Source organism: Callionymus lyra, chromosome 8 (genome assembly GCF_982586985.1).
Source record: "Callionymus lyra chromosome 8, fCalLyr1.hap1.1, whole genome shotgun sequence".
Lineage (NCBI taxonomy): Eukaryota > Metazoa > Chordata > Actinopteri > Syngnathiformes > Callionymidae > Callionymus > Callionymus lyra.
This window is the reverse complement of record NC_141825.1, coordinates 6899342-6920755: the sequence shown is the minus strand read 5'-3', so window position 1 is coordinate 6920755 and position 21414 is coordinate 6899342. Positions and strand designations below refer to the sequence as shown.

Below are 21414 nucleotides of genomic sequence, written 5' to 3'. Positions count from 1 at the left end.
TATTACAGCCCATCATCAGATTTCTTTTTGAAAGGCAAACCATTTTTAAAATAACCAACATTATGTTGGACATATTTGACCAAGGTGACAATTTCATGAAGCAAATAAAAACACTATTTTAATAATAATTGTTTATATTCCATGTAAATCGATGTTATATATACTTACACTGACATTTACATTGAAGATTTAAATAGTTTTAAAACATAAAATTTGTTTTCACAATACTAAAATGTTCAAATCGATACCGATACTGGGGAAAATATTCAATTACCTATATAAAAAGGATAAAAAAGACCCCAAAATATGTGAGAAATATTTTTAATAACGACAAATTTTTTTTATTACAGAACCACAACTTGGAAATCGAAAAAAGCGCCACTAAGATAACAAGTTTCAGGTCCGAGGTTTGTGCAAAAATGAATCAAATAAATCAACAATAACAATTGAACAATGTTTTGAGGCATATGTTGTGCATATCTAAATATGATCCAAGCATAATAAAACCTAAATCAACTTAAGTGTTCCCTCTTTTGCTTTACATAGATAAAAATTCACTAGAAGGTGGTATCGATACTTTTGGACATGAGTGTTGTATCCAGATACATTTTAGTATCGAGTTTCAATTCTTTTGACAACCACATTTTTAAAAAACTCATGAAATTCAACAGACACAAATAAAATGATAATAAAAAGCAGCAGCATGTGTTTGTGTCACGTGTTTCTAATTATTGTTATTATATATATAACGAGAAGAGCATCATATATATATATATATATATATATATCAAAGAAAACCTTTTTATCTGTGTTTCTTGTTATTGTTATCATATATATAACAAGAAGAGCATCATATACATATATATATATATATATATATATATATATATATATATATATATATATATAAAAGAAAACATTTTTATCTGTGTTTCTTGTTATTGTTATCATATATATAACAAGAAGAGCATCATATACATATATATATATATATAAAAGAAAACCTTTTTATCTGTGTTTCTTGTTATTGTTATCATATATATAACAAGAAGAGCATCATATACATATATATATATATAAAAGAAAACCTTTTTATCTGTGTTTCTTGTTATTGTTATCATATATATAACAAAAAGAGCATCATATATATATATATATATAAACTTTTTATCTGTGTTTCTTATTATTGTTATTATATATATATAACAAGAAGACCATCATATACATATATATATAAAAAAGAAAACCTTTTTATCTGTGTTTCTTATTATTGTTATTATATATATAACAAGAAGAGCATCATATATATATATATATAAACTTTTTATCTGTGTTTCTTATTATTGTTATTATATATATATAACAAGAAGACCATCATATACATATATATATATAAAAAAGAAAACCTTTTTATCTGTGTTTCTTATTATTGTTATATATATATAACAAGAAGAGCATCATATATATAGATATATATATATAAAAGAAAACCTTTTTATCTGTGTTTCTTGTTATTGTTATCATATATATAACAAGAAGAGCATCATATATATATAAAAGAAAACCTTTTTATCTGTGTTTTTTTATTATTGTTATTATATATATATAACAAGAAGAGCATCATATATATATATATATATAGATATATATCTATATATATAAAAGAAAACCTTTTTATCTGTGTTTCTTGTTATTGTTATTATATATATAACGAGAAGAGCATCATATATATATAGATTTATATAGATATATAGTATAGTATAGTTGCAGTGTAAAAGTACCCATATATTATTTCCATATACATGTATTTGTAAACGAGTTCACGTGTGCGCTCGTGTGCAGACTGACGCACCTCTGCGTCGTTAGGCTCCTCCCCCTCTGACTCCAGCATCACTTGCATAAACCTCAGATATTTCCAGCTGACATTTCTGTATCTGCTTCTTCCTCGGGGCGTCATCTTTAAACAAAAAACAACTCAAACTCCAACACACACCTGTGTGGTGGTGGTTATGCTTTTTGGTCGCGACACACGGTGTTCCGTGAACGCCTCACGCGGCTTCGTCTGACGACCGGGTCCAAGGACATCGAGGATGCTGGACTCCATCACGGAGCGACAGTGAGAGAGAGAGAGTCTCCCCTCGCCTGCTGTCACCTGCACACCCCCGGGCTCCATCACCTGAAGCTCCCCAGCGGGGGGTCATGGCGTGATTGACAGATCTTAATTCTCCGCATCTGCTCGTGGTCCCGGCCGCTCGCGCGCGCTCTCCCTGACCGTCCGTCTGCATAGGATGATACCAGGATCTGCCGCATCCATGCTGCCGTCCGTCGAAGCCGCCAAACTGTACCAGACCAACTACGTCCGGAACTCCCGCGTCATCGGGCTCCTGTGGGCCATCTTCACCATCCTGTTCGGGATCGTCAACGTCACCATCTTCTCGCAGCCCTACTGGATCGGGGATGGCGTGGACACTCCGCAGGCGGGCTACTTCGGCCTGTTCCACTACTGCGTCGGGGACGGGATCGCCAGGGAGCTGGTGTGCGAGGGCAGCTTCACCGAGTTCGCCGAAATCCCGTCCGGTGCGTTCAAGGCCGCCTCGTTCTTCATCGGCATGTCCATGATGCTGGTGGTGAGTTGCATCGGATGCTTCAGCCTCTTCTTCCTGCTCAGCACCTCCACCGTCTACAAGATCTGCGGCTGGATGCAGGCAGCCTCAGGTGAGTCAGAACCCAAATATCATGGAAGATTCATTTCTCAATGCTGTTGAGATTCACCACATTTCAATATTTTATTTTATTTTATTTTATTTTATTTTATTTTATTTTATTTTATTTTATTTTATTTTATTTTATTTTATTTTATTTTATTTTATTTTATTTTATTTTATTCTATTTTGTTTGTATTTTTATTTTTATTTTTATTTATTTTTTCTTAAACACGTGCAATGTACGTTTAATCAAATTAATATATACACGTTTAATATTTTGCTATTTCTGTAAAATTCCTGCTTTTTAAAGGAATATCTTATCTTATCTTGTTTTAATGAATGTTTTATTACTCATGAGATTGTAATGTATGCATTTGGCGCCGCACAATGGCTACCTCGGGGCTTGGTTCTATTTTCTATTATAAATATAGTGTGTTATATTATTTCATTGTTTTTATTTCTTTACTGACACAACAACACAAAGTACACGTTGTGTTTACAGTAAAAGTTTCTGATTCTGATACCTATGAATATCTATAAATCCATAACAATTAAAATACACACACAAACTATTAAGTGTGTTTGTTTTGATTGAACGAATATAATAAATAACATTGTAAATATAGGAACTAGTTTGATGAACTCTGATTTAAAAGAACTGCTATTAGAAATTTTGTGAACGTTATTGTGAATATAAATCTTTGACATTTTATTCATTTTTACCAAAGAAATTGAGAATTTTCCCCTGACTATATATTTAATCAATAAATACCGAAGTTTTCTAAAAAGTAATAATATTTATATCCATCTTGCACTTTAACCCTTGTGTTATCTCAGGGTAAAGGTGAACCGACGGCCAGAAAACAAATGTGTTTGTGGTATTCCTTGTGTTGTCCCTGGGTCAGAACGACCTCCCTGGCATCCATAAATACATATGCAGTGGTGGAGATCGTTGACCTTTGACCCAGAGACAACACAAGGGATACTACAGAACCAAATAAGACTATAGCTATTACAAAGGCACTGTTTCTTTAAGTGACATTATAGATTGCATGTGGCTTAAGTTCTCACATAGTTTGTAATTATTCACCTGCTTTTTTTGGTTAGTTTAATAGAGACAGTTTGCTTTTGATGAGTTGATGAAGCTTCATGAAGCAGTGTCATTATTTTCCAAGCTCAGTAGATGGCGCTCTATGCTTACAAAGTAAGGGAGGGTCCATGATTGTTTTTTAGAACCTGTCAAAAAGAAAAGCTTTTTTAAAAACTATATTGTAAAATGAAGAAGTAACTGGACGATGTTCTTGCTAGTTGATGGCAGCATCAGCCTCCGTCAACACCTGGTAAACAAATAAATAATTAAATATGTACTTGAGGATGGGAAAAAAAGTGCAGGTCGTGTGTGTCTAACACTAAACAAACACTATTTCAACCTGAAAAAAAATAAATGTCTGCATCTTCAACCCAGTGTGTAACAATGAGCACCCGGTGTTTGAAGCTTCTCTCCCTAATGGCGACTTTGTTTCTCTTTGTGTTGTGTTGGCCCGAATCATTTGCAGCGAGCCAAACTAATGAGAGGCCGCCGGGCTCGACGCTTGTGCGGCGCGAAGATGAAAGAGGGAAAGAGAGCGAACGAGTATGGAGAGATTTTAATGACCGAGCCTCGCTGTTGAGCTTTATTTTTGAGTTTGTTTTATCACCTTCAAGCTAGTTATCATCCAGTAGACAGCAGTGTCAGGAAGTCTGGAAACGCTTCGCTCAAGTTTTGACAGGATAGCAGAATAATCACGTTTGTCTTTGATGTTTTATTATCTTTTATAAAGGAAATTACGCTTTAGTTACTTTCTGTTCTGATTAAATATGATATTATCATTGAAATATCGTTACCAGGAAGATATTTCGAGACTGGTTAGATATTAGCCAGAAGTAAGTAAGTAAGTAAGTAAGTAATTAATGGTTATTTCTAAAGCTCCTTTATAGACCAGGGTCACAAAGCGCTTTAACAATCAAAAACAATACACAGTTAAAATATATACTTTAAAAGATCAAGATTCTGATCCACCGACCTCAGAGCCCGAGCTGGGGTGTAAGTCTGGATCAGATCACTGATGGAAGGTCTGAACATGAATAGATCTGAAAGTAAGAACCAGAATTTTAAAATTGATCCTGAAAGAAACTGGCAGCCAGTGAAGAGTTTTAAGGATCGGAGAAATATGAGTTCTTCTACTAGAGCATGATGATATGGTGACCTATCATTATGTCAGTGTTTAAGGTGGAAAACAGAGATGATCTTTGAAACACTAAAAGTAAAAGCTGACATCAAAGGAATTAAATGGTTAGGTTAGGTATTGGTAGTGATGAGCTTGGAACCATGAAAAAAAAGAGAAAATGTTAACATGATTAACAGTAGCATTAACTCATTAAATAATCCGAAAATTAATAACATTTTCACGTAGTGCAAACAAATCACCCAGATAAAGGGTATTTATCTTTTTAACTTTCAAGTAGTACAATACATATTCTGTAATTGCATCTTTAACAGAAAATAATATGTTTGTTTCGTTAGCGTAGTGAGCTAAAGGGCTGCTAGCTCAGCTTAGGGCCAATAACACAACATCATTGTGCAACATGCTAATATGAGTACAGTAGCATGCTAGCCAAAGCTAATAACAGAATTACCAACTGTCATGCTCTGTCTTAAATGGTGCACTTCAGAGTGTAAGTGCAGAAGTGTGCAATTTGAGAAACACCCTCGGTGTGTGTGTAACACTCTCACTTCTGTTGTCGACATGCCTTGTATACTCGTACGGCAAACAAAACATTTTTTTAATCTCCGGTTCTTCTGCTTTCTTGAAAAAATACAAAGACAGTAAAACGATATATCTCCTCTCACACAGTCAATTTATATATATATTATCGTCAATTAATAGCCACGCTATCATCTGTTATCAATTCAAAAGCATTGCGAAGGAACAGGTGTACTGTCGGGACTGTTGCTCGAAGTGAAGTAAATACTTCCACGATTACACTCCTAATGTTTCAAGTGAACATATATTTTATCGCTGAACATTAGATTAGTAATCTTGTTCTCCATCGTCTTTTATGAAGGTCGTAACGTTAGCAGCACGCCCCGGGTTCAGTAAAACATCTTTAATGTGATTTTGTGGACGTTCAATATGGCAGCTTCTCCAGGGTGACATCATGAATGGGTATCACAAAAATACTCTCCGGAGATACATCGAAGCCACTTCCAAGTCGCCTGAAATGCTTCTTTTTTTTTTCTTTGGATAAAAATATTAAATGATTGATGAGAATAGGTTTCAGTGTAGCGCTCTCAGCAAGAGTGCTCCATCTAATACCCAAGATGCACCTGTGTCCTGATGCACGTCTTCCCCCTGAGAGGCTGCGTTTCAAGGTTTCTCCGCCCGAGCACCACCACATTCTTTTGACTGATCTTTCTTTTCCTCAACGTTCCTCCCTCACTCGCCTCCAGCTGCTGCAGTGCGTACGCGACGTGTCGTTCACTCCCACGCGTCACTGCAGCTTCCTCAGGGTACCAACTTCACCCGGACTCTGAGGTCAAGAGAAATGACGAAAACTCCCGCTAAACGCTGAGTCAGCCTTTTTTTTTTTTTTTTTCTTGTTTCTACCTTAAAATCACGAGGAGTGAGTCATACGTCTGAATGAACAGGAGATCTGTGATGTCAGCAGAAGAAATAATCAGACCGAGGGCGGCCCTTGTTCCAAACACACCCGCCGGACTGTTCTGTGCTTGTGTAGGATCAGATTTTTTTTTTTTTCTTTGGTTCTGTTATTCAGAATTTCTCTTTGACTTATTAAGGTATTATTTATTCTGGGGATTCAATTCCTTTCTGGTGATTTCTCAAAGAAAATACCAAACATATGAAACATATTTCTCTCTGTTTGGTGAGTTTTGGTTTGATTAAATATACAATAAATGGTTTTAAATATATCTAGTGGACTGGTGACCTTAATAGAGTGTACCCCCATTTTCTTTTTTTGAAGTAGGGTGACCATACCCCGAAAGGAGCGGAATTCTGAATGGTTTTTGGGGTCATGTCCAGTTTTTTTATGCACTTCTGACTTAGTTAAATGCATTTTCTGAACCCCAAAAAGACACATAACAAGTGTTGTTGTAGATACTGAAAAATACTCACAAAGTTGAACTAGAAAGCCCCCAAAAACCGTATGTATGGTCACACTATTTAAAGTTGCTCAATGTTGAAGGTTCCATGAAGGTTAAACATTAAACTGACTGTAAAAATTGTCTTACTATTGAATCTTCATCAGTCCATCACTAACTAAGAGACCTACAGACGTGAACAACCAAACTGAAAGAAGCATCTTTGTTTGTTGTTAGCTGTGTTGTAGATATTTATTATTACATTTGGTTCAAACCAACCCCACAGTTTTTACCACACAAACATTTTTAGAAAAATTAATTATTGCTTCAAAGAAGATACACCACAGGTCCATTAGAGCGAGAGTTAGCAGTGTTGCTACTAGCATAATCTCAAACATCCAAACACTTCTTCGTCGGTTTGAAAGATCGCTGATACAAGTAATTGTTGTCCAGTTCTCTCTTATATATTAGATGAGGAGATGTGTAGCCACTTCTCATTCACAGTGAGGCCAATTGAGGTTACCTAGGGCCCTTTTAAGGATCCTTTCTGTGGTTTTTCTGGGTCAAACCATAAAGGGAAGGGATCTTGGGCAGATCCAAGAGACTTTGGAGAGACTATATTTTGTTACAGTTATCCAGTTTGGCCTCAGAACACCACCGTTTTTATCCCAGAGAAGCATTGATGGAGTGATGAGCGGGTGAATGGGTAGATGGATGGGGTATATATTGATGGGTGAATGGGTAGCTGGAAGCTGGAAGGTTATTCTTGGCCTGCAGTAAGAGATGAATGGATGAGTGGGTGGATGGATGGTTGGGGTTAAGATAGATGGATTTGATGCATTGATGGATGGATTGGATGCATTGATAGATGTGGTATAGATGCATGGATGCATGGATGGATGGGGTGTGGATGGATTGATGGATGCATGGATGCATGGATGCATGGATGCATGGATGCATGGATGCATGGATGCATGGATGCATGGATGCATGGATGCATGGATGCATGGATGCATGGATGGGTGGATAGATGGATGGGTGGGTGGGTGGATGGATGATTGGGGTCTGGATGGATGCATGGATGGATGGATGGATGGATGCATGGATGGGTGGATGCATGGATGGATGGGTGGATGGATGGATGGTTGGGGTTTGGATGGATGGATGTATGCATTGATGGATGGATGAATGGTTGGATGCATGGATGGATTGGTCATTGATGTGGTATAGATGGTTGGTTGGATGCTTTTAATGGATTGATGAATGGGTTGATGGATAGATGGATGGATGGATGCATGGATGGGTGGGTGGATGGATGGTTGGGGTTTGGATGGATGGATGTATGCATGGATGGATTGGCCATTGATGTGGTATAGATGGATGGTTGGATGCTTTTAATGGAAAAATTGACCTCCTTAGTTACAGGTTGGTAGATACTTCCAGGGGTGTAAACATACCTCACCAAACTATTCTTTTAAAACCAGACTTTACCAATTCACCGTCAATCCCAACCTCTCTCAGGTCCGGAACAACCACTGTTGAAAACTGAGATATGAAGGTTTTAAACAAAATATCTTTAAAATCATCTTAATTGCAACACAATCAGCTTTAATGTGAGCTGCAATAATAAGAACTAATGAGGAAAACTCTGAGCCTGAAGAGATGAAAGAGTCAAAGTTGTGAGTCTGGACCGTTTAATGAGGAAGTCGAAGCCTTTAACTCTGTGAGGCTTCGTTCATCTTATCTTTAGATTGAACCCACAGCTTCTCTCTAAAGCTGCTTTATATGTTTGCCTCGTCTGCTGGACTTCTCAGTATTGTTCTCCAACAGTATCAGATGTTCTGGGAAGATCTGACATAACAAGGTCTGTTATCGACACTCGCTTTTTAATCCTCCAGAAGTTACCAAAATACCTCAAAATCCCAAACATCTTAATACTGAACGTCCCGATGATATGATCCAGCTGTGACCTTCAGTTCAATCACGTAATGAGTATTAAGCGGCAGCGACGAGGATTAGCTTTTCTAAATCTGAGGTCTGCAGGAATCACATGGAGTTCAACTGGAGGAGCAGTTTTCAGTTCAGCCTCGAGCTTCATCCCAACAGTGACATGAAGATGTTTCATCAGTTTGTCTTGACTTTGATATTACTTGAAGTTAAGAGTTTGTTAAAGCATGACAGTTAACCATACTTGATGTATCGAAAGAAAAGAATGAAGGCAGTGTAGCACAGGCCAGCTCTGTTCTCAAAAAAGACGCTTTTTTCATTTGAAAAATTTTTTTTTTTTTGGCCATTTGAGCTCTAATTTTGATGATTGTGGCCAAAGAAAGGGACACATTTAATATTTATATAGCTATTATGTTTAAAAACTTTAAATTTCATTAATAAAAATGGTCCAAACTCAAAGTAAAGGTACATAAAAACCATTAATCAAGAAAATATAAATGACATTTGAACCAAAAACATGTGGAAAAAGATGCTAGCAGAATATAAGACAAGTACATTATGATAAACAATAATAATAATTTGATTAAATCAATATAACCATGAGTGACGTTGTATAAAAATATATTTAAAAAAATCCTAAATGTATAAATAATTGCTTTAAAGTTTAATCAAATATTCTGGCAAAAACCAAACTATTCATACTTTCAGTTTAAAAGAAGGAAAGTAATCTTAGGGGAAAATAATAATATGAATAATCAGTTTTTTTATTATTTCAATTGAGTCATGATTTGCATCATTTGGTGAGTTTTGTTTCCTGCAGAGAATCCAGAAGCTTCCTTTGCTCCTCGTCGTCCTCGACGTGTGGAGGTGCAGAACATCCCACATCTGGATGTGTTACGTAAAAAACCCTCCACCCCATCCCGGCTCCCTCTTCCTGCACTCGTTTGTTTCTCCTCCTCCTTCCACATCCACGACTCTGCTGCAGCTCCATCTGTGCGACGAGTCCATCTCCGCTCCTTTCATGTCGACATTGAACAAACCCTAATGTTCACTCGTGCTCGTGCAGATGTTTTCTACCCATTAGACTCCACAGAGATGCTGCAGACCGAGGTTTCATTTGTGAGGGAAGAAAACAAGAGCAACACAGTCTGGTTACATTGAATCAGTTCATCTGAGATCAAACTTAAACGTACTAAAGACTTCTTATGTATTCCTGTACTCATCCGACACTGGGGAAACTTGACCGGTTACAGTGAAGAGAAATATTAAATCAAATGTTGGATTAAACACAGTATTAAAAACAATATAACAATTAAGAATTTCTCAATAATATTAATACATTATATACTATTGTTGTTGGAAAATATCGATCTGTGATATATCGTGACGTTTGCTTTCAAGATACTGTTTCGATATTCAACAGCACTGTATCGATTAATATTTTATTTTTGGCATTTACGATTAAGATGCAAATTCATTCACCCCCTGTAAGATCCTGTCAATGACTGAGGACAAGAGGATACAGTTTTTACAGCTGCTTTTAAGGCTGATGTACTTTTCATGAGATACAGCGAAACATCGCAATCCTTTTTTCACGATACTTTTTCGATATTCAACAGCACTGTATCGATTCATTTTGTACTTTTGGCAAATCTTATTTTCTATATTGATATTTATAAAATGTTATTTGAAAGCCAGAAGTACATGATACAGTGCTGTTGTATTATATCATAATCCTTTTATTGTTTCTATTGCGATAAAGTGTGTATAAAACGAAATAAATAATTTTTGATTTACAATTAATGTGCAAATTCATTCACCCCCTGTGAGATCCCGCGATGACTGAGGACAAGAGGATACAGTGTAGGCCAGAAGCTTTTGAAGCTGATGTACTTTCATGAGATACAGCGATACACGATACTGTAATGATATTCAACAGCAATGCATCATTTTACTTTGAAGGGGGGGACTTTAAGTCATAATTTATTTTTTAATCATAGTTTGTTGATGTTTTATATTTTAATGAAGTGTGTTTAGAATAAAATAATTACATATTTACTTTCAATTAACATGCAAACATTGTCTCTTAATACATGTTGATCGTTAGACCTTTTTTTCTTTTCTCAAGAACAAAAACAACAAAAATCTGCCTAGAAAAGGCAACACTTTTTACAAATGTACCATTTTGTTATTTCTATCCCATAGTACTTTTTCTGCACTGCCAGATGTATTATTATTGCTATTGTTATGTATTATTATAGTTATTAAAGCAGCAGTTTTTTGCATTTCAGCTTCATTGGTCTGACAGTAGAGGGTGCCAGAAACAATATTTTCAATCTTAAGTATTCAGGCTTTAATCAATGGTCATCGGTTATTCGAATTATGTTTATTTTAATTATATTGTTACATTTTCACATGTAAAATGTTGAAATATTTATCACAGTAAGAGTAAAATGTATTCTTGTCTTTCCTCTTATTAAGGAAACAATATGAAGTTAATTTCAAAGCCTTTATCAGATCATTTGCACAAGAAAAATCCGTTTGTAGAAGAACTTTTATGAGAATCTATAAGAAATTTCTTACTTCTTAACTTTTCGTATTCAATTATCGCAGACGTCCTTCACTCGCTCGCAGCTCAAGTCGTAATTATCCAGCCCGGCGAGTCGATCCTTCCCAGACTTCATTAAGCGCGAAGAAGACGCTGTGATTTCATTAGAATTAAGACACGACGCAGCCTCGCTCAGGGGTCACGTGGGGTTCGCTTACGTAAACGTGAACATCTGAAGAGAGAGAGCCACATGAAATCAGGAGTGATTTGCATTTTGCAGCAAAATATCAACGCGTCCTGCAGCAAGATCTGATTTAGAGGAAGGCGTGGAATCTGGGGCGACGGCTTCTTTTCACATCACAAGATGAAACGCTTTATTTATTTTTTTCTTCCCTCCTGGTTTAGCTCCGAGTCGGGCTTTGCCACTATTTTTCTGGCCTTCAAATCATTTGAAAATTCATTATTAAATTTCTATAAACATTATTCATCATTATGTGTGTGTTTATAGTGAAGGAAATTGCAATTTAATGGTGTTTTAACATGTGTTCTTTACTTTTTTATCAATTTTTTTTTTTTTAATCATTCAGCACGACCACAGCGAGAAGGTTGCAGGTTCGCTTCCAGGTGAGGAGGGAGTAAACTTGTGACCTTTCTTTGTGGAGTTTGTATGTTCTCCCCGTGTTGCGTGGGTTTACTCCGGGCACTCCGGTTTCCTCCCACTGTCCAAAAACATACAGAGGTTGATTAATAACTTGGGGGAATTGTCTGTAGGTATGAGTGTGTGTGTGAATGGGTCTTTGTGTGTCCTGTGACTGAAGTCCTGCCCAGGGTGTCCACCGCCTCTTATCCGGAGAAACTGGGATGGACTCCAGCCCCCCCGCGACCCCCATAAGGGATAAAGTCCTAGAAAATAAATGAATTTATTTACATTCTGATCGTTTTTATATGTAATATCCCTCGTGTTTATTGATCTATATTTATTTATTTATATATAAATATAATTATATCTATTTGATAAGATATTTGTTTTTTTATTTTATTGTCACATACAGACCTTTTTCCCCACAAATTTCCTAAGATATGATTACTTATTGATTTTTGTGATTTATTTGGATAATGTTTGAATAAACCATTATAAAATAAAGGCTACAAAATAATGTATTATGTTATTAAAACTATAATAAATTAAACCGCGAGTTTATCATGTTTATTGTGGATTCACTGAAGACAACAGAAAATCAGAAATGTTTGGATTAAAGACATGCAAACACAGACAAAACAAGCTTCAGGTTGATTTTTTTTTTCTTCTTCTTTTTTTAGAATGTTTGTCCTGCTCTGACATCCAAACATGATGTGCTGAGATGAGCTTCAGAGCAAATGTGCTCGAGCGAGCCGCGTCATGTGAACTCACTTACGTAACTGAACTGTTGTTTGGTCGTGAGATCGTAGATGTTGTGCGTCGATGCAGAAGGAAGTGAGACTTTAAATGATAATGAAACCATTTATCAGTTGTGTGAAGAAAATCTGTTCATTCAACTGTTTTGTATTCAATGTTGATGAATAAAACACCTGTTGTTGTTGATCACGAAGAAATGTTTCCGTCAGACAGCGATGGATTTTATACGTGTTTTTTATTATTCATTACTAGCTCAACTCTTAAAACATTTCTTTGTTTTACTTTTTTCCTAATTTTGAATGTGTTCTTTTTGTGTAATTTGAAAAATGAAGCTATATGGTTTATAGCAATGAAATATGGTTTAATATTTCAGATCAATACATTAATGTATAAGACAAAAAAAATATTTTTATCTTGTGTATCTTAAGTGAGTTTTGTCTTATTTACTTAAAGAAAAATCTTTATTTTCTATTTTTCTTCTTTAGTTTTGACATGAGGGAACTTTAAAGTGAGTAATTGTCAAAAACCTGCCTTAATAAGATGTTTTTTAATAAATATTTGACACAGAAATGTCTGATTTTAACTTCCAAACACTTAAAGGTGTTACTTTCCTCTGATGCACGTATGTTGAGGAAAACTCAACATTCTTGGCTTCACAAACGACTTCCGTCACATTTCCCTGCAGCCACTCTGTTGAGATCTTCCGTGGATGACTCGTCTTTATTGTGAGTCATCGGAGCATGAACCGAGTCATTACTCCCTGACTCACTGTCCTGGTAAAAGAAATGTTGCGCAACATCAACATCTGGTTCTGTGAAGACTTGACGTCATTCCAACTGTGAATAGATAGATAGATAGATAGATAGACTTTTAGAGAGGACAATATAAAACGTATTTATATTAACCCCCTGCTAAGTTATATAGTAAGCTTTTGTTCGTTGAATTGATTTCTTTATTTGACACTTTTCTGTCACATTGTTCTGAGATTCTTCATTTACAAATAATCACAGGAAAATACACATTTGTGTCCAAGACTCCAGGACGAGTCACTAAACTGGGGCAAGACAAACAAAACCACTAAAGTAGGCTCTTAAAAAGATGATCACGATGCATGAACTGAAGCATATTCACAGATAACTCCGACATTATCCTCGTGAGTCTTGATTGATCAGATGTGTTCCAGCGACACACACTGTCGTACGAAACCTAGACTCAAAAACTAGAAAATTGAAGAGAAAAAGGATACATTTCAGAGAACAAAAAAGGAAAAAAAAACATTTCTCAAGGTGTAATCTCTAGTTTTAATAACATTTATAATTTATACTTTAGACTTCTAAACAGAAACTAAAACGAACAAAAAGATTTTTAACCTGAAAATACATCAATGAAATGAATGTTTGGACCACCTTTGTTGGCAGCAACTGAAGTGATGTTGGTCATGATCAAGAAGTTTTAAATCATTTTAATAATAATATTACGGTCAACATTTCTTCGTTGAAGGTTCAGAAAACGTAGTGAACAGAGATCAGAGAATTTGTGACTAGTACTACTACCTTGAACTCCCTGTTGGACGAATAAAGGAATATCTTATCTTAACTTAAACTGTTTCCTTCGACTGAGAAAAATCTCTAAACTTAGTAAAATGATGTCACAACACGATCCGGAGCTTATAATCCATGTGTTTGTGTCTTCTTCTTTGGACTATTGTAACAGTTTATTTTCATGATTAAACAAGAAGGAGTTGTCTCACCTGCAGTTAATACAAAACTCTGCAGCGAGAATTCTGAGCCGCTCTAGTAGAAGAACTCACATTTCTCCGATCCTTAAAACTCTTCACTGGCTGCCAGTTTCTTTCAGGATCCATTTTAAAATTCTGGTTCTTACTTTCAGATCTATTCATGGTCAGACTTTCCATCAGTGATCTGATCCAGACTTGCACCCCAGCTCGGGCTCTGAGGTCTGTGGATCAGAATCTACTGATGGTTCCTGAACACACTTCAGGACCAGAGGAGAGAAATCCTTACAGGCTGTTGCTCCCAAGCTTTGGAACGATCTTCCTCTGTGTTTGATGATCTACTGACTCCTTCAAGAAACATCTTAAGATTGTTCGTAATTGTAAAAGCACTTTGTGACCCTGGTCTAGAAAGGCGCTTTACAAATAACCATTACTTACTTACTTACTTATTTACTTATTTTTCACCAAGTAAAAGGGTCTTATTAACACCTCAAACCTTAAACGGTTTCTTAAATCACTCTTCAGTAGAAGCCTATGAAGCTTCACGAAGCATCATCCTTATTTTCGGCACTCTGTTAATGTAAAACATTTTATTTTGTGCAACCATTTTAATGAAAATATAGTTATGAGCCAAGAGCGCCACCTGCTGAGCCTAGAGAACGATGACACTGTTTCATGAAGCTCGAGTCTAGAAGACTATGAAGCTGTCGTTAGAGTTGTGACACTTAAACAATGTGGATACTGTATCTCAGTCCTGTGGGTTCAGTAAATGCGTTGCCATGGTAACAGTTTAAAGAACAGAATGTACCGAATCGTAACCATTGGGTCATAAGTTCAGACTCTAGGCTTTGAGAAGCTATTTTAACGCCTCTAAGCCGACAAATGCTCGACACAACAAGAACAACAACAAGTGAAACAAAGATAACAACAACAAATCATTTGGATTCTTCCACGACTGATGGGATTTGTGCAGAAATAAATGCTAAAAAGAAAAGCCAAATCCTCAGAGTGGCGACTCTAATCTGCTTGGAAACTGAAATAAATAAGGGTAACAACAGGGAAAGTCAGGAAGTTGTTTGAAGAGTTTATCAGGTCATTTTTACAGAGAATTCATAGGTTTTTAAAAGTGGTATTCCTGATTTTCTTACTCAATATTTAGAAGTATTGACTTTGATTTGTTCGTCAATGTTGATTTTATGTTTCCTGAGAGGATCATGTTCAGCTTGTTTTATTCTTTGTGATGCAAAAATAATCAGATTAAACACTTTTAAACAGTAGGATCCTATAAATGGGGTCGAGCAAAGGTCAAGCAGCTCTAGACCCATCTGGCAGAGGAATATCACGAAAAGCTTTCCCTCGTTTGAACGTTTTTAACATCGAAGTGGTTCACGATATAATCTGGTTCCACCAGAGCTTGATGGACACAAATGGAACTAAGCTTGTTTGATCTTCCTTTCGGTTTGAATCATGTCTTTCTACTGTCCTTGTCCCACTCCCTCTCAGTGAACTCATCGCTGCCCCTGCATGTATTTCACTGATTTTAACTGTTTAACTGACAAGAATACACCTTGTAAGAACTAAAATACTTTATTTTTCTAATTGATCAGGTGTTTTAGCTGGTGTGGTGGGACTAGTTTGCTCATGGTTTTGAACAATCTGAAAACTACAATCACTTTATGACTCAATGTCTAACTTGACAAAAATTGGTCGCCTGTGCTCCGACACTACTAGCTTCGTCTCACTCCCTCTCAGTGAACTCATCGCTGATGCTCGTTGCATTTCGCACATTTTTACCGGCACCGTATATGTTTCTGTCTAACAGTTGTTTAAATTTATGTTAAACAATGTACTTTCCGGGCAAATTGTGTCTCTTTTTTCAAGAGTGTTTCACAATTAAAATGTACAAAAAAAACGAAAGAATTCCTCCGTAACATCTAAAAAACTTTCACTCCTTGACTTTTATAATTCTGCTAACTGATCAGGTGTTTGAGCTGGTGTATTTGAGTGAGACCAACCGTATAAAACCTAACTTTCTAACTCAATAAACACTTGTTAACTCATGCTCCGACACTACTAGCTTCGTCTCACTCCCTCTCAGTGAACTCGTCGCTGTAGCTGGATGTATTTCTCGTATTTTTGATGTCAATGTACATCCAACCGTTTTTAATATTTTGATAAAAAATGTACATTTAGTGGCAATTATTTTTCTCTTTTTTTCTAAGATTTCTCAGAGTTTTTGAATAATTAAATGGGGAAAAAAGACTTAAAAAGAACTTAAAAGCTTTGACTTTTATAATTCTTCTGATTGATCGGGTGTTTGGTAGAACTACTTGAGTCGTGGTTTTAAGTGAAAAGAAAATCACTTTCAAACCCCTTTTCTTACCTAATAAACACTCATGCTTCGACAATACTATCCTTGTCTCACTCCCTCTCAGTGAACTCATCGCCGCAGCTGCATGTATCTTCACGGGTCGATCCAGGTTTTATCGTCGATTTGTGGATTCCGCTCGAACATTTTTCTCTCCCTTGTCTTTCATGTTGTGAAAATGTTTGAGATGTGTCTTCCCTCCATTCATTTTGCCAGCGTCCCTTCTTCTCTACATCAGGACCATCTGCTCAAACTCATAATCTGCTCCACCTACTGTCTCTTACATAATCCCACACAAAGAGGACTTCATCAGGTTTTTTTCCGCTCCCATGAACCCAGTGTTCCCAGGATGAGCGACGCGGGGTCAGTGGACCGAGACAAGGGCAGGGGGGGGGGGGGTCCGGCTAAATGGGTTCGCCATGTTGCCGTAGACTAGACTGGATCCGTGAGGAGGCTCCGCCCCTTCTTAACATCCGCCTCCGATGAGATGATCAGATGGAAAACAGGAAGAAAGATTTAGTTTGTGTTAATATTATTGTTTATTATTCAATTTAATGTCTACTTTAATTAAGTAAGCTACACAACGAAACGACTACACAACACACCTTTTACTGCAGTTATTGTGTTTTCACACAACTGCTACACACACCTGCATTATAACCCCCCCCCCTTCACCCCCCCAGTCCTTGATGTAAAATTCATGCTGGCGCAGGAACACGCCTGCAGGACTCCGTCTATAAATACCGTTATGTCTTTGAAGTGAGGCAGAGGTTTGCTCTTCTTCTCTTCGTCGTGACCTGGTTTACACACCTCTGACATCACTTCCTGTCTTCGGTGTAAGATTCTGTATAAAGTGACAGAATAATCTACAAACATTTAGAAGATTTCCATGTTTTAACTGTGTTGTCTCAGTGTGTCCTCGGTCAGTGGTCGGTCTATTGTCTCATTCATGTCTCGTTCTTAAGAGGTTTTACTCCTGACTACAGTTGTCTAAGGTCTGGTTCACAGTGGTCTATGGTCGCTGTCCTGTGTTTTATAGTCTTGTGTTGGTCTAAGTATGTGGTCTTGGTCCCATTCACAAGGACTCTTGAACTATCTTGGTCTTGATCCTGGTCCTGTTATTTTCTTGGTCTTAACACTGACAGGTCTTTGTTGCGTGTCGGTCTATTATTCAGGGGTTTATGGTCTTTATCCCATTCACAAGAACTCTTGATCTTGATCTCGGTCTTGATCTTGGTCTTGATCATGGTCTTGATCTCGGCCTTGATCTTGGTCTTGATCTCAATATCGCTACCTGTCTCGGTCTCGATCTGAGATCGGTCTTAATCTTGGTCTTGGTCTTGGTCTTGATCTTGATCTTGTTCTTGGTCTTGGTCTTGGTCTTGGTCTTGGTCTTGGTCTTGGTCTTGGTCTTGGTCTTGGTCTTGGTCTTGGTCTTGGTCTCTGTCTTGACTTTTATCTCGATCTCGACCTCGATCTCGACCTCTCGGATCTTGGTCTCAACAATGTCCAGTCTTTGTAGTGTGTCGGTCTCTGCTTTAGCGTTGTATGTTTTTGGTCACAGTGGTCTATAGACTTGGTCATTTCTTAGTCCGGGTCACAAGAACCCGTGGTCTTAACTCGCACTGTCTCGGTCTCAATCTCAACACCGTCCAGTCTTGGGGTCGAGGTCTCGGCTCAGGTGGTCTTGACTTCAAGTCCACTTAAACCAATGTGTTTAATGTCTTTTCCTTTGAATAACCGGCGTCTCCCGTGTGTGTCCACCAGGGGTCTGCCTGGTCCTCGGCTGCATGATCTACCCGGACGGCTGGGACAGCGACGTGGTGCGGCGGATGTGCGGCGAGGAGACGGACAAGTACAGCCTGGGCGCCTGCTCCGTGCGCTGGGCCTACATCCTGGCCATCATGGGCATCCTGGACGCCCTCATCCTGTCCTTCCTGGCCTTCGTCCTGGGGAACCGGCAGGACGGACTGATGTCCGAGGAGCTGCTGGCGGAGAGCAAGGGTGAGGAGGACCTGGTCCAGAAGATGAGTCACTGTTGATAGTTTTAAAAAACACATTTTGCTTGTTTTTATTTGTAGGTAATTCGTTATTTTTATTTTTTTTATTATAAGATATGAATAAAAAATATATATTTTATTCAGAAAATTATTTTTTTTAACCCTCGGAATTAAAAAATGATTTGTTAACACTTGGAATTAGAAAATAGAATTAAAATTAAATTTCAAAAATATATGAAATGATTGAAAAACTTTAATAACAACATTAAAAAAAACATTTAAAATGTTAAATTAAATAATTCAATGTTCTAATAATACTAATATACTAGCATATAATTCGATTATTGGCGACTTAAGGGGGTAAAAGGATATCCCAGCTATCCAGGGCGAGAGGTGGGCGACACACACTTTTTGTGTGTATGGACTGGTTAAACTTGACGTCATGAATATTCATGCTTTGCAGCGTCAGTGCACGACACGTGAATATGTGCGCAGTTCTGCCATCTAGCGGCGCTTATATGCAGCACAGCCTAACCATGAGTTCTATTTATAGCTCGACCTTGAGCTGCTGCAGCTTTTTATCCTTTTTTATCTGTTTGTTTGTTTATTTGTTTGTTTCCAGAGAAAGAGGAATAAATGTCTGTAAGATCATCTGTGTGAGAAGAAAAATATGAAGGTTTAGAATAATATATATATATATGACAGCCCTAGATATTTTGTTTGTCTTATCAGTTACAACAAAACATGTTTGAGCAGATACAAATTGTTTGATTATAGTTGAAAATAGTTTAATTATAGTAAAATAATTTTTTGATTATAGTTAAATAATTGTTTGATTATAGTTAAGAATTGTTTGATTATAGTTCAAAATTGTTTGATTATAGTTCAAAATTGTTTGATTATAGTTAATAATTGTTTGATTATAGTTCAAAATTGTTTGATTATAGTTCAAAATTGTTTGATTATAGTTGAAAATAGTTTAATTATAGTTAAATAATTGTTTGATTATAGTTGAAAATTGTTTGATTAAAGTTGAAAATTGTTTGATTATAGTTAAACAATTGTTTGATTATAGTTAAACAATTGTTTGGTTACAGTTAATATTGTTTTATTATAGTTGAAAATTGTTTGATTAAAGTTGAAAATTGTTTGATTATAGTTAAAAAATTGTTTGATTAAAGTTAAACAATTGTTTGATTATAGTTAAATAATTGTTTGATTATAGTTGAAAATTGTTTGGTTACAGTAAATATTATTTTATTATAGTTAAAAATGGTTTGAAAGTCAAAAGTGCAATATTTTGTTTAAAACTCTGACTTAACTTCTCAGGTTCCTAAAGCTCTGGTCGTCGGTTGAATCCCTGGAGAATCCAAACGAAGGCAGTGAAGTGAAGAACGGAGCAACAATCAGCCTTTAACGTCCTCCTGCCAAGAACTCTTGACGTCGTCCAATCACAGTATCTCCACCACCGTCTCCATCGTGAACCTTCATCGTGGCTCGGGGGGGGGGGGGCAGAGACTGTCACACTGAGAGTCTACCTGAGGATTCTACTCACCTGTAATTACCATGATTATTACCCTGATATTAAGCTACGTTGACACTTCTCTGTGTGTAACAATGTCTGAATGTGTGTTTCATTTATGAGAAAAAAAAAAGAAAAAAAGCTGCTCATTCGAGTCCATGTACAGTTTTGCTCTTCACTTGCACTTTTCTCCTGATTTACTGAACTATATTGAGATGTACAGAAGATATTATTATCCTCGTTTCAACTGCTCGCTACGTTTGCACACTAGTCTGTGTGTGTGTGTGTGTGTGTGTGTGCGTGTGTGTGTGCGTGTGCATGCCGGCGTGAGTGTGTTAGGCTAGAAGAACCAATACAAACGTGTTTGAATCTTGTTTATTTCATCCACGGCTTCTCTCTCGGGGTCTCACAGGGTCACGCGTGTGGACGCCTCCATGTTTGTTTGTCCAGAGACGACCACGAGTCGAGGGTTTCCAGTCCGTCCACATGTGTAAATATTGATGAAGTCATGTAACAGGAAGAATATATCTTTAGAAATATACACTTAATAAAGGTTTTCACTGTTGACGACGACTCATCTTTTCTGCTGACGTTTGTGTATTTTAAATTAAACGTTTATTATTGTTAATATTATTATTATTATTCAGGGTTTCACTGTTTTGTCAGATTTCTTTGTTTATTGAGTTAAACTCATAGTATAAAATAAAGTTGTTTTAAAAATGAACAATGAAAGAAATCTGGCAAAATATATATATATATATAAATATATATATATTTATTTTATATATATATATATATATATATATATATATATATATATACATGTATATATATATATTTATATATATATATATTTATATATTTATATGTATATTTATATATTTATATACATGTATTTAATTATATATATTATTATTAATAATGTAAAATATTAATACAGCTTATAAAATGTGATTTTAAAAAATAGGTGGCAACATGATTTGTATAAGAAAATAATAATAATATAAATCAAAGTAATTTTAAAACAACAACAATAGAAGAATTCTGGCAGA

At 36.4% G+C, this 21414-nt stretch overlaps 1 protein-coding gene across 1 annotated transcript; it reads left to right on the top strand.

Annotated features, from left to right (window-relative positions):
* The first annotated feature begins 1895 nt into the window (after nucleotides 1–1895).
* Nucleotides 1896–20929, top strand: LOC148073508 (LHFPL tetraspan subfamily member 3 protein-like). The gene is made up of 3 exons (XM_087798026.1): nucleotides 1896–2715; nucleotides 18608–18844; nucleotides 20170–20929. The coding sequence occupies exons 1-3, from the start codon at nucleotides 2289–2291 to the stop codon at nucleotides 20175–20177; spliced, it is 672 nt and encodes a 223-aa protein (XP_087654152.1). The 5' UTR covers nucleotides 1896–2288; the 3' UTR covers nucleotides 20178–20929.
* Nucleotides 20930–21414: the final 485 nt, after the last annotated feature.

Excerpts from the sequence above, each read along its gene's own strand:
- LOC148073508 (XM_087798026.1), top strand. The coding sequence starts at position 2,289 with ATGATACCAGGATCTGCCGCATCCATGCTGCCGTCCGTCGAAGCCGCC. Across the intron at positions 2,716-18,607 it reads CTGGATGCAGGCAGCCTCAG|GGGTCTGCCTGGTCCTCGGC; the intron begins GTGAGTCAGAAC and ends TGTGTCCACCAG.